A 15,073-nucleotide genomic window follows, 5' to 3' on the forward strand; every position below is an offset into this window, starting at 1 on the left:
AATTTGAACATCCTATTTAACAGCCCGAAAAATGAACACATTTATGAGCAACTAGTTTTTTTTTTCCATATAGACGAAACTAAACATTTTCTTTCTACGTTTGGAACTTAGAGGAACTTTGTGTTCCCCTTTCCCCTGTGCTTCCCAACCGGCCATTAAAGAGTTGTAAAGGTGGGAATACTAGCAACTACTTATAATCCTACTGGCTTTGGAGGTAGAGATAAACAGTTCTCCAGGGCTGGCTGACCTGGCCTGGCCTAATCAGCAAGTACCAGGCCTGGTGAAAGAACCTATCGCAAAAAACAGGGTGGTTTAGGAAAATGGCCACATTATATAGGCTCAGTATGTGTATGTGTTGATCAATAATTACAGAAGAGGTCATGAGGGAATGGGAGGACATGGGAGGGAGGGAAAGGAGGGGTGCATTGATATGAATATAAGATACTCAAAAACTTAAAATATCTTAATAATAATGATGATGACGACGATGATGATGATGATGACGATGATGACGATAATCACAAGGTGGATGGCACAGGAGAAATGACACTGGCAGTTGACTCGTGACTTTTATATATGTGTTTGCACACATGTATGCACACCCTCACCTGCATGCACTCACACACATGCATACACACATGCAAGAGAGAACCATAAATATACTCTTACCATGCACATGCAATTGGGTGTGCTGGTGTGCTTCTCCAGCCGCATTGGTAGCCACGCATGTGTATCTACCAGCGTCTTCCAAAAGAGCCTTGGCAATCTGTAGAACTCTACCAGAAGACTGTATCTAATTGGGAACAGAAAGCATGGCAGGATTTTATGCTTAGATTTAAAAACATTCACCGAGATAGAAAAGTTCATTTAAACATGTAATGTTTATTGCAGTGTTATTTCTTAGTTAACTCAATGTATGAGGGTCAGAGAACTTCATTATGAATAGGGAAATAGGCTAATTTGCTTTTAAAAACTTATTCTTATTCATTTGAAGACTCAAAATAAAACAACTTAAGGCTGGTCTGCTGGTGTAATCATAAAACCCCATTGAATAAGAGAGCGGACTATAAAGCATGTGATGAAAATTTAAACTCTCCAAAAAAAAAAACATGACCACATTTATGTAACACTTCATAAATGGTTTTAAGGCAACAATCCTTTTTGATGAAATTGTTACAGGGGCCAGAAAAACTGTAAAAGTTATAAAATATGAATAATAGGAATGCCGATAAATTCTTTCTTTCTCCTCTCTTAAATCCACTGCAGCCAGACCTTTGCCACTTTAAAGCTGGTGAATCAGAGGTCATCATTTTAAAACTGATTATTCCATTGTCACCAATGACATCTAATCACATTGCCCAGTAGTCTCTGCAGTTAAATACATAGTCTCTCTTACCATCCATAGCATTGAGTGTCCTGACTTCTTTTGCTTTTTTAAAAGGTTTGTTTGTTTGTTTGTTTATTTATTTATTTATTTATTATGAGTACACTATACCTGTCTTCAGACACACCAGAAAAGGGCATCAGTTCCCATTACAGATGGTTGTGAGCCACCATGTGGTTGCTGAGATTTGAACTCGGGACCTCTGGAAGAGCAGTCAGAGCTCTGAACCACTGAGCCATCTCTCTAGCCCATGTCCTGACTTCTTGATGGTCTGTACTCACTGGGCTTTAAGGATAAAGTATTCCACCATTCTTACTCTCTGGTTCTCCTAGGACATTACAGAAACTGCTTCCACTTTCTGATACACGAGCATGAATCCCAACTCTTTAGAGTTTTTAATCCAATCCCATGACTTTGGTTAAAACAAACAAATGAACAAAAAGCACACATCTGAATGTCCAGCCTCATCCTCTTCTGGTCTCCTCAGCTCTACACTCAGTCTTAGGAGAGGTTAACGTGAGAACTGCCCAGAACTAAGTTCGTAAACTATTCCCTCATATTCCTAAAACTGACTTGTCATTGGCTTTTCCCAGTCTTGCTTAATGGCGCCCACAATTTTTCCAGTATCTGGGTTTTGGCGCCCATGTTGACTTCTATTAATTATACCACAGCCATGTGTCTCGGGTCTCCTGTTTTCCACGTTCACCACCACCGTGGGATTATGATCGCTTCTTAACTGATGTTCCAGTGTCTCCAACCTCCCCAGTTGTTAATCTATCTTACACACTGTTGCCAGAATAATTTATTTAAGATGGAAATTTGATCCCTTCCCTAGTCTGCTTTCAAACCTCATTCATGGCTCCCCACTTTGCCCAGGAGGAAATCTGAACTCAACCATAGCCCTCCAGGCTTACTGCATTCCAACCCCAAATGGTCTCTCCACGGTCCCAAGTGAATTCCCAGTTAACCTATTTTCCAGTCAGGCTGCACCATCAAGCTAAGCAGTACGCTTATACGTGTGTTTTTCACCCCTACAATTTTGCACCTGGCTTTTAATGTCACAACGTCTCGACACCTTCACTGGCTTGGTTTTCTCTCATCTTTCCTTTTAGTTCTTTATTCTTTGGGTTAACTTACTTGTGCCCAAAGTTTGAAATATAAACAGTATGCCAATATTTCTAGCCATACCATTCTGTTGCTCTCCATGACCACTGACAATGACCCACTGACATGTCCACCAGTGTATCTCAAACTGATGGGAACTCCAGAAGGCTGAAATTAAAATCACAATACTTTCCCCTATGCTCCCCCATGCATGCCATCTCATTGGTAGTCAGTGTTATCTCTGTAATGATGTAGTTTAGAGTCTCAGGAGCTTTCCTTACACATCCCCTGCGCCTCTCATCTTTCATAAGCTACCCTTCATCAATCTTCAATGCCTCCATATTGCATTAAATTATCCTCTTCTCTGTAACTACTATATAGCATCAAATTCCTACCTCTGTCTCCTAGAGAAAAGCCAATTGGATCTAAGTGGTTTGGCATATCAACTCTTAGCTCACCAACTTAATTTTTCAGGAAGGATGTAAGTTAATTTCAGTCATGTCCTGTACGTAGCTGTGACTTCACCAAGGATGGGCCATGTAAACGATGACACATACTTTTTTTTTTTTTTTGGTTCTTTTTTTCGGAGCTGGGGACCGAACCCAGGGCCTTGCGCTTCCTAGGCAAGTGCTCTACCACTGAGCTAAATCCCCAACCCGACACATACTTTCATGTCCAAGTGTGCCCTAGGCTTTGTGGAGGTATACTATGGTGTTTATTCAGTGAAGAAAGTGCTGGATTATGCCTTGCTTTCTACATATTCTCCTTGTTAAGTAGTGTGTGTGACTGTACTTAACATGTAAACCTGCTCATCTCGCACCTCGCTTCAAACTCTTGGGGCCTCCAGTTGCCTTTGCAAAGATAAGGCTATTAGTATTGTGCAAGTGGTTTTGACATTCTCCGCTGCTGTAAGCCAACACCCCTCTTCCTTTCCTCTCCTCCTCAGATCCTGAAGAGGGAGTACACACTCCTTAACATGCTCGTCTATACTCACACTCTCAGTGGTGTTTTTCTGTCCCACTTGATCCTATGCATTCTTTAAAATTCTGCTCAAAGGCTTTCCTCAGCTAGTGTGCACCTCACAATATTTTCTGTTTAATATAGTCACTCACTTTAAATTCTGTTAGTGTGACAAGCCCATCTCTCTCTCTCTCTCTCTCTCTCTCTCTCTCTCTCTCTCTCTCTCTCTCTCTCTCTCTCCCCTCTCTCTTTCTGTGTGTCTGTGTCTGTGTCTGTGTCTCTGTCTCTCTCTCTCTCTGTCTCTCTCTCTCTCTCTCTCTCTCTCTCTCTCTCTCTCTCTCTCTCTCTCATAAGCAATCACATACCTGAACTGTATCTGAAGTCTGTGTCCAGAGTTTTTCTTTCATACAGAGGTGTACATTTAATTCTACCAGATATGGAGCAGAATTAATACGCAAATAGATATCTATATTATTTCTATTAGAGAAAGAACTCAAGATAGGGATTCACTAGCTTGCTTAGGGCAGGCTCAAACTTGCTTTGTAAGCATGGTAGGCTAGAACATCAATCCTCCTGCTTCGGGCTCCTGAATCGCTGAGTATACTCACCCACCCCACCTGGTCTAGCTGTTTCTGATGTTTAAGCGTATCAATTAGTTAATACGGTTAGGAATCTGTCATCTAATCAGCTATTAACCTAGCTTTCAATTCTTTAAATATTCACTAAGACATAATTAAATGCCAAGAGGGCACAGTCAGCATGTTAGACAGAAATAATTTTTATTTATTTGATATTGACTTTAGAAGGCACGAATCAAAACCATCACACCAACTCCTATCGTAAAATCTCTGTCAGTCAGGTTATTCGATCCCATTAAGAAATGAAGGAAAACATATTTTAACCAACTTTCTGCCAACTGCACCCCCTAGGAAAATCTATAATTAAAGAAGAATGAGATGACTGAATTAGCGAGAGCTGTAGAGCTGTCTGACTCTGGCTCAGCGTCTTATACTCACTCTGAGGTTTCCCTGGGCAGTGTTCACAGGCTGGTCATCCTTCAGCCATGTGATGGATGGCTTTGGGATGCCGTTGGCTATGCACTGCAAGCTGACTGGCTTGTATCTCACCACAGTCTTCTCAGGAAGGTCTGAGGACTTGATGGTTGGAGGAACTAGATGAAAAGATAGGTACGAGAGAATGACAACCACAGCCAACGATGTCACAGAACTCAAAGGATGTGTGAGGCTCCCGTCCTTATCCAGGCCGCACAAAACAACTCTGGGGTTAGATAAAGAAAACTCTAGGCATAAAGCTGGGATATACATGTTGGATGGATCCAGAAGGAGATAGAGGAAGAAATGGGTGTGTGTGTGTGTGTGTGTGTGTGTGTGTGTGTGTGTGTGTGTGTGTGTGTGAGATCAAGTTATATAATATGCTTGTATAGAATTCTCAAAGGATTAATAAAAACATTTAAAATATGCTAAAGGACCTGAAGCTTTAACTTTTTAAAAATAATTTATTTCACAAGTAATGAGACAACGTTGTCTTACGTTTAAATTATAATTTTTGGCCATTTTAGATAACGCTTATTCTTAGTTCTGAGTCTTAATTATTCAAATAACCAAAATGTCCATGCGGTTGCTGAGGCCTAGCATGAATGTTTGGCTCCTACCTACTGGCTTCTTTTCCCAATCGATAATTACCATTCACTTCTCTGAGGTGGCCTCATTAAACTAGTTTCGCATTGAAGCAGCATTTATGCCTTTGACTTTGCCTCTAGTAAGGCTAACCGAACCTGGGGTCATAAGGTGACTGAAGCTGGGCTTGCCTTGCCCGTTAATTCTCTCTCAAGAATCTGGAATTGAGACTGTGGACTGGATTTGTTTGTGTTTAATTGTGGGACATGGAAAAACAAAATTTAAAAGAGAATCTACAGACACAGAAGGAAGAATGTAGTTGACATTCACATATTCCTCTCCTGGGCACTCCAAATGGTTCTTCAGTTTCAGGTTCCAGTCCCTTCCTTCTCAAGTTCTGCTGGCAAGTGGGACACAGAATGCCCTGGCAGAGGTTTGTTCTGGTCATTAGATCCATGGCCACAGCCTTAACCAGCCAGCTCTGCGAATGTACTTACGTTCCTGGATCTGCAGATGCACCCTAAGCCTAGCTTCTGGAAAACACTGTTTATAATCATTCCTGCTTGGGTCAAATCCTTAAAGCTTGACATAACTCCATTTTTGGGAAGTCGCTGCCTTCCCCTTCTCTCATATTCTTTCTCCCTCTCCACCCTTTGACACCACATACAATAAATACACTTGCTAACACTGAACTTTCATCTAACCAAATCCGCATGATACTTTGGTCGAATCTCTGCATCAGGGAAAGACTCTGCCCTATTAAACTATGGCTTCCCTTTTCGCATTACTTTATACAACCCAAGACTTCTCCAGATGACTCTACTCCATCTGAATTAGACAATGAATAAAGGCCGGGGTGGGTTCAAATGTACCGCACCCATCTCGTGTCCAGCGTACCGTGCACTGTCACTTCGAACTCCTTCCTGCGGTCCCCTGCGATGTTCGTTGCCACACACTGGTACAGGCCTGTGTCTGACACTTGAGCCTGAGCAATAACCAGTTTGCGTCCACTTAGTAAGATCTTGAATCCATCTCGTTCGTCAATTAACTGACCGCCCTTTAGCCACCTATGGAAAAGGGTGAAAAGCAGTTTAGATACATAAGGCATAAACATTTTCCTAGAGGTTATGTGTATGTTGTATGTATTGTCTGCCATTCATTCACCCAATCTCCTAATCGACTGCTATAAAATAAGATGGAGGAAAGAAATCAAAAGGAAATCGTATCCCAGAGAGAGCGGCATAGAGTTGGGCCTTAAGAGCTCTCTCATGAGTTTGTTATCCTTTTAGGCAGTTTAAGGTTGCAGAAAGGGACAAATAATTACTGTTCACTGTAATATGTAAGTAATATCAACCAATGAGATGCAAATGATCTTCCAATGTTTGTAAATCACATACTGATGTCATAGATTTTTAATGTGGGGGATATTACATTATAATTTAGGAACCGTAGTCATCCAAATATTCTTTTGCATGCTTCATCCATGTTGGAATTGTAAAGTGTATGTTCACTAATGCTCTGAGAATATAAAAAGGAGGCAGGCAATCAGGGTGGGGATAGAACCCTGCCGAGCTCTCCCGCCTCTCCAGTGTTTCTATTATTCTCTTTATTTAATAGCCTGTTATGTGTGTCCATGCCTCAGGGAGGACTAATATTCATAGTGCTAAATACTCTATATCTTCTAACTGAAAATAGACTTTGTGAGACAGTATATAGAATTTTCTCCTTTTGTGCCAATATATCTGCTTTTTGAGTACCAAGTCTATATACATATATAGCTGCCTCATATATAGACTATATCTTTTCCAAGAGGAATACGATTTTGAACTGATACTTCTCAATGTCAAAATCCTTCCAGACAACTCTAAACACTTATATTAAAAAGTGAGAGAGGTATTTAGAAGACATACCAAGATGCTTACATGATAGTTGGTGGGGGAGAGCCGGAGACCTGACAGTCTAGCTCCAGTAAGTTATTTGCCAGCACAATGAAGTAAGATGTCTCATCTCCTCCTTCCACAGCCGGTGGCACTAGAAAGAAAGAAAGAACAAAACAAAAAGACAGACTGTAGCAGGTAAAGAAATGTCTACCGGAAGGAATACACCCTGACATTAGACAATATGAAGTAGTGGCTTAGAAAATTGATGTTGTTCACAGGATTGTAATACTCAAGGGGTTTGGAGATATATGCCTTTTACAATAAGGCATACGTCTTGCCAGGATGAATATTACTTTGGTCACTCTGGAATTTTCTCTGTCACATACTAAGGTGCCATAGGTACTATGCTAATGTAAAGTTTATCCATGTTTTATATTGTTTATTTTCATCATAACATCCACTTAATAATTTCCTGGCTACAATGATAGAGTCTTAAGATTGCAAGATGATTCAGCCCAGTCCAGAGACTCTTTCCTGCAGTTAGACACAGTGGAGAGCACCCTGTGACTTTCTGCAGCCAATGGTGGACAGTTATGAGAGTACCCCGGCAAGAACAAAGCACATCATCAAAATCAGTGAAGAGCTGCATGAATTTAGGTCAGGGGACTCTATTGAGAACCCCACCACTTGAACAGACTTGAAAAGGTCACTATACCTGAACTTAGATTGCATCATTAGTACATGATCCAACATGTGCTTAATAATCAAACACTGTGAGTCCGACAGTCCAGGCCCTGGCATCCTTACTTACCCAAGACATCAACTTCATACTTGATTTCCCGTTCTCCTGCCACACTGGTAGCCACACATATGTATTGTCCCCTATCAACTTCTAGGGCACTCAAGATTTCGAGTTTCTTCCCACCAGCTTCTATGTGGATGTTGTCGCTGGCTTTCACAGGCACGCCATCTTTTAACCAAGTAAGGACGGGGGGAGGGTTGCCAACAGCTTTACACTCCAGGACCAATGACTGACCAACAACGACCTGCTTACTTGAAGGAGTGGTCAAGTCACCTTCAATTATTGGAGGGACTGGGATGAAAAAAAATAGCAATATTTCAGGTAATCCTTCTCCCAGTCACAAAAGAACATCTTACGTAAATGAAAAGGAAACTTTTTCACATACAATTTGACCACAGGAACTTCCTACCTGACTGCTTTCCAATTTCTTGGTTCAGCTGATCTATAACTATTCTACTTATTCTGGAACTCTATGGACCATTGGGCTAACAAAAGACAAAGCACAGAGAGTGATCTTAATCCTAACCACTGCTCTACCTTACTGCTAAACCAAATGGTTAAGATGCTCAAGTTTCAAATGAAACAGTTGGTGGTTTGAGGAATGAACAACGTTTTGCTAACCTTAGCTTCTGTAAATATTTTTCTGAATCTTCCCACTCTTATCTCTATATAGTGGGGAAAAGAAAACAAAAAAATCTCCCACCAAGGCTTCACTGGTGAAGTAGCTAGATGTCAAGATATTAGAAAGCACTCATTGAAGATATCTATGTATCCTTACCGTAGATGTCAACATGGAATGATTTTTCGGCCGTTCCAGCAACATTGGATGCGTGACATGTATACGTTGCTGAGTCAGAGACTTGTGCTCTCGGGATGTGGAGAAATTGTCCTTTGTCAATATAAAGTGCTTGTGAGCTGGATGTGACCACCTGGCCATCCTTATACCAAGTAATGGCAGGCACAGGAAGCCCCCGCGTCTCACATTCCAGTTTAACTATGCTGTTGAGCAACGCCGATATTTCTGTGGTGACATTGCCTCCTTTAATACTAGGTGGAACTAAAATAGATTTAAAAACAAATGCAAGTTTAGCATCTGCATCATGACAGTAAATGCTATGGTTACTTACATTTTTAGTTGAACTAAAATGTAGAGTAATGAATGACAGGATGTCTGTAGTCATATACAGGTGATTACTTAGATTCCTAAGTCCCAATGGTCTGTACCACGTCCCTTTCTGGTTCCAGATTTAAGGACAGCAAAGTCACAGCACAGTTTCAGTGTCTCTTGAGCTAGATCATATTAGAGGAGACAAGCAGATTGGCTACAATAAACAAAGCAACACAAACCTATGCCTCACTTAAAGATCAAAAATCATACCAAAGGAGCAAAGAAAAAATCCTGACCCTATTACTGATGCTGTTGTGCTTAGAGACAGGAGCCTAGCATGGCTGTCCTCAGAGAGGCTCTACCAGCAGCTGAGACAGACGCAGATACTTATAGCCAACCATTGGACTGAGGTTGGGGACCCCTATGGGAGAGTTAGAGGAAGGATTGAAGGAGCTGAAAGGGATGACAACCCCATAGGAAAACCAACAGTGTCAACTAGCCTGGACCTCTCAGAGCTCCCAGAGACTAAGCCACCAACCAAAGAGCACACACAGGCTTGTCCATGGCCCCTGGCACATACATAGCAGAGAACTGTCTTGTTTGACCTTAGTGGAAGAGGATGTGCCTAATCCTGTAGAGACTGGATGTCTCAGGGAAGGGGGATGCTGGGGTTAGGGGAGGGAAAGAAGTTGAGTGGGAGAGCACCCTTTCAGAGGCAAAGGGGAGAGGGGATGGGGTTAAGAACTCTGGGAGGAGGGACTGGGAAGGAGGGCAACAATTGTAATGTAAAGTAATTCAATACATTTAATAAATGTAAAAAAATTATTTAATAAAAATATTTTTTTAAATTGATAACTTCTCAGAAAAAATTATGAGAGCTGAAAATATGTATCCAGAGAAAGTCAGTTGATGATTGTCTTGTCAGGTCTTCAGTGAGAATAAGAGAGGACCTGAGGACCCTATGGGCGTTATGAATAGTCAGTTTTAAAGGGCTACTTACTCTGTTTAATATCCTTGCCTTTGAAACAGTGACAGATAGAACCATTACTAAGCTGTTCTGGCTTATTTGGGGAGTCAAGTTTGGCCAAGTGAAGGATTAGTCACTAAGAACAATCTATGTAGAACAAATATTGATAAAAAAAAATCCGCAGGGAATTCTAAGCAACACTATCTGAACTGGAGTTTGCTAAGAGTCATCACAACTGATGATGGTAAAAAAAAAATAAAGTAAAACAGAAAGCAAGAAAGAGTTAGTGAAATGCACAGAGCTTGGAGAGGTGATGTTTAAACATCTGGGTGCTGTGTATTACTTCTCAGCAGGTCCTGTGTGCAGAATGGCTGTGTGTTAATGAGTCCCTGGTGCCAAAGGTGTGTTTAATCTGTTGTTACTGACATAAATACCACTAATCCTGTGGCCCTCCTGAGAAGCAGAATCTAATACCCAGGCTTACAGTAGCTGCTTGCCTTGGCATTGGTGATGTTTGTTAAGTTCAAGAATGAGAATAAATTTCCTTTTCTTCTCAATGAGAGGAGTTATGTTTAAATACTGTTACTAAATATTGAAAAGCTTTGGACATCCATTTTGATTTAAATAGTGGTTTTCATTGATTTTAATTTAAAATGAAAACACCTGATACTAAATATGCAAAATTAATATTGTAGCAGTTATTTGGTTCTTTCAAACTCAAGTATTGCAAGGCTAATTAACACATTTCTCAGGCTGTCAAAGTTAACATCAGAACTAAGACCTTTATTCATCCACATTTTTATTTTATCTTCTGAATCCAAACAACTATTCTACCAATGTTTGATATAGGTGCATGTTTCCACATCCCAGATTTCCCTATTTATCCTTGAAACAGAATCTTCCATACAGTTTTCAACTAGAATTGATTAATTGCCCATTTGTAATCAAATGCTTAAAATGCAAATATCAAAAGAATACAAACAAATGTTATAAATGCTTTCCTAGAAATGAATGTATTCAATAAAGATCATGTTAAGAAATTAACATCAACATTGAGCAGAACCTATCTATTGTATGAGAATCACATCTTCAAAGATGCAGCAGATAAAAATCCCATTACCAATAACATATGAACATTTGCCATCAATTTGGATAACAGAAAAAAAATTGCCCTCTTGAATAATTTTGTGTCTGTTTCCCAAGCACTATACTGAGATTTTTGTCGGCCTTGAACTTACGACTGTGTATGTTGTCAAAATCACCGTGAATTCATATGTGCAACTGCCCTATTCTACACACAAAACACGGTCTCTGGAAGTTATTTACCACCTCTGGCATTTACAGTCACCCCCTCCCCCCTCCTTATGGAAGATTTCTACATCTTGTGTGGAAGAGTATGATATATGCATCTCATTTAGTCCTGAGCGACCCACAGTCTGTATTCTCTATAGGTTAATCTATTGACAGTCTCTGTATTAATTGTCATCTACTGTAAGTAGGAGTTTATCTGAGGAGGGTTGAGAGATACTGATCTGTAGCTACAGCCGGTTTTAACACTATATCCATTTAGCAGAATAATAATAATAATAATAATAATAGGTATGGTTTTGGGTTCCATCTCATGGAGTAAGCCTTAGATCCAAACAGAAACAGAAAGTGGTTGGTTACTCCCACGTTTGTGCCACTGTTACACAGAGAGCATATCTTGTCAGGCTAGTTGTTAATGTAGCTGGCAGGGTTCACAACTGGTGACATCAATTATTCCTTCCCCCAACCCCCCTTTAGAGTCATGCATAGCACCTTCCAGTATGATAAAAGAGAGCTGGTAGGGATGAGACTTCCAAGTCAGTACCAGATTGATTCCTCCATGTTCTATGAATCAGATATGAGGTGTCTTCTGCAACAGGATCTTATCATCCGGTTTTGAAGAGGTACCAAGATCCTTAGCAATGGTCTGAAATGTTTGAGGTTCTACAGCAAGCCACTGACCAACAACTCAAAAAGAAGTAACCCATCTTGGTATTTTTCATTTGCTAGTATATAGGATTTAGTTGGACATTGTCTCTTCATTCTAGGGTAACTTCATTTAATTCCTCTTTATACATCTATATTCATATCTGAGCTACTGTAGCAGTGGGTTTCCATACATTTCGGATTACTATGTCTCTGCTCCTTTTGCTTATTTAGATACAACGTTCACATTCAGCTCTTTTGTTGCTCATCCTCACCTGAAGATATGAGCATGTCAATAAGAGAGATAAATAAATCAATTTTAGGCTGACTCTCTCAGTTTCAAATCTGCATACACATTCTCAATTGCCTAAAGTATAGTATTTGTGGGTTTTTTTATTTGTGATGTTTCCATTTTCCCAAAGTAAAGTAACCTTAAGGCTACCCACTTGAAGGCACTGGGAAGCTTGCTAGAAAACAAAGGATACGGTTTCCTGAATCACAATAGTCAGAACTTCTCAATAAGCATTGCCTTTCAATCAGACAACCCCAGAAGATCTTTTTCCTGGGTGCCTGAGGGGATCACACAGCATGAATGTGAGGATTCAAAGAGAGTAAATCCCAGCCTCTCAGAAATAGGAGTCTGATTGAAGCTCCACACTGTATTCATGATAGATGCTGGCAACGGTGCAGCAGCTTGGGGAGACACTGTATTTGTTGTTTCAATGGCTGGCTCTGGTAGGCAGACAATGATGGTAATAGGATTTTTGTTTAACTTGGCATCTGTACAGCTAATCTTCCAGTAATAGTACTTTTATGGAGGACATGTCTTCTCATGACAGATTTCCCCAACAGGCTTCTATTTCTACACATAAACGATTTAAAAATCTGCTTTAAATACCATTTCTTTGATGCAAAAGAGATACTAAAACTTGAAACAGACACCTATATTTTAAAAGTCTGATTTTTTTTTAAATGCAGTTAATTAAGTACAAATCAAGCTAGATTTGAGCTAGATGTTGTGGCACACATCTGCAGTGTCAACCCTTAGCAAGCAGAGGCATGAGTTTCCGGTGAATGTAGGCTAAGAGTGAACCAGAGAAAGAAAGAAAGAAAGAAAGAAAGAAAGAAAGAAAGAAAGAAAGAAAGAAAGGAAGGAAGGAAGGAAGGAAGGAAGGAAGGAAGGAAGGAAGGAAGGAAAGAAAGAAAGAAGGAAAGAAAGAAAGAAAGAAAGAAAGAAAGGCAGAAGGAAGGACAGAAGGAAGGATGGAAGGAAGGAGCAAATAAAGAAAGAAACAAAGAAAAAAGAAAGGAAGGAACTAGAGCTAGAGCTTATATATATATATTATATATATTATACTTTATATATAAAGTAACCTTAAGGCTACCCACTTGAAGGCACTGGGAAGCTTGCTAGAAAACAAAGGATACGGACGGTTTCCTGAATCACAATAGTCAGAACTTCTCAATAAGCCTTGCCTTTCAATCAGACAACCCCAGAAGGCATATATAAAGTATATATAAATATATATATATAATATAATATAATATATAATAAGTATATATTATATATATTTAAGTTTTAAGGAAGTGGTATTGCTAGACAATGATAAAAAAACATATATTGACACCTTACTGTAAGACAAATAAAACTTGTCTAATACATTTAGCATTCTATCCTCATAGAAACAATATTACTAATTCCATTGAGAAAACAGAAATTTAGAGGGATGAGGAAATTCATATGAAGTCACAAAGCTAGTGAGTGGTAGAGTTTGGGTAAAAATACAAGTTTTTCAAACTTTGTTTCCATATCTCCTCCTATGAATATTTTTGTTCCTCCTTTTAAGAAGGACTGAAGCATCTGCGCTTTGGTCATCCTTCTTCTTGAGCTTCATGTGATCTGTGGATTTTATCTTGGGTAATTTTAGCTTTTGGGCTAATATCCACTTATCAGTGAGTGCACACTCCAGCCCATATATATATACAGCCACCAAACCTAGACAATATTGATGAAGCCAAGAAGTGCATGCTGACAGGAGCCTGATATAGCTGTCTCCTGAGAGGCTCAGCCAGAGCATGACAAATACAGAAAAAATGCTAGCAGCAACCATTGAACCGAGATTAGGGTCCCCATTGGAGGAATTAGAGAAAGGATTGATAGAGCTGAAGGGGTTTGTATCCCGATAAGAACAACAATACCAACCAACCAGAGCTCCCAGGGATTAAACCACTACCCAAAGAGTACACATGGACAGAGCCATGACTCCAGTTGCATATGTAGCAGAGGTTGGCCTTGTTGGATTCCAATGGGAGGAAAAGCCATTGGTCCTGCCAAGGCTGAATGCCCCAGTGTAGGGGAATGTCAGGACAGGGAGGCAGGAAGGGGGGAGTGGTTGGGGAGGGGGATGGGGAATGGGATAGGGGGCTTATGGATAGGAAACTGGGAAAGGGAATAACATTTGAAATGTAAATAAAAAATCCAATAAAAGAAAAAAATACAAGTTTTTCTTTTTCTAATGCCCACGTTCTTACTAATTGCTGAAACTGCCATTCAACATAACTTAAACTATATATGTAATTTAAAATTCTCTAGAGGCCACATTAAAAGGATAAAATGAAAATAGGTAAATAAATATTAACAACTCATTTTACTTGGTCCAATATATCCCAAGTACAAATTTAGAATAAATCATAAAATTATTAACCAGCTATCTCATATAAAGTATCTGTTCCATCATTGATATTGATGAACATTTTATCTTTACATAAATGTAATTTAGGCTTCAGTAACTTCTCACTAGCCACATATGACTGCTGGCCCTCCGTCATTCGGATAGTATGTCTTTACATCTGCTCTACATTGCCAGCAAAGTGGCGGCAGGCAGAATAGAAGTCTGTTATTATGAAGTTTAGGACTCTTAGACTTAACAATAATTGTCTAACAAAGCAAAAACTTATAGAAAAGTGACTATCAGAAGGTGATAGGAAGCAAATGAATTAATATAACATGATAGAGACTAGGCAGCCACTTTGGATTGAAAAGAGCCCGTGAGGAGACAGCACTGAAGTTTGTGACTCTTTCTTCAAATGCTATACACCGTGTGAAAGGGTGACATTAGTGTAAGGACTGGACACTTGGTAAGACCCACTAGCATAGAGTTCTGTTCTTTTCTACTGTGTAAGTTTGTGACTGTGGCATGCCATTCACATGTCTACTTAATGGTTTCATTCATGGAAGTGACTTTTAACTGTCACCTTAATCAGTAGTTGAATTTTTC

General features: G+C 39.8%; 1 protein-coding gene across 1 annotated transcript in view; it reads right to left on the minus strand.

Moving 5' to 3' along the window:
• Hmcn1 (hemicentin 1) overlaps window positions 1-15,073 on the minus strand; it is a 442,192-nt gene that overhangs the window by 163,218 nt on the left and 263,901 nt on the right. Inside the window, 6 exon segments of the mRNA XM_032915428.1 lie at window positions 670-793; window positions 4,465-4,619; window positions 5,983-6,152; window positions 7,008-7,116; window positions 7,777-8,058; window positions 8,546-8,824. Of these exon segments, the coding sequence (XP_032771319.1) occupies window positions 670-793; window positions 4,465-4,619; window positions 5,983-6,152; window positions 7,008-7,116; window positions 7,777-8,058; window positions 8,546-8,824 (1,119 nt within the window).

Source organism: Rattus rattus, chromosome 10 (assembly GCF_011064425.1).
Source record: "Rattus rattus isolate New Zealand chromosome 10, Rrattus_CSIRO_v1, whole genome shotgun sequence".
Classification (NCBI taxonomy): domain Eukaryota; kingdom Metazoa; phylum Chordata; class Mammalia; order Rodentia; family Muridae; genus Rattus; species Rattus rattus.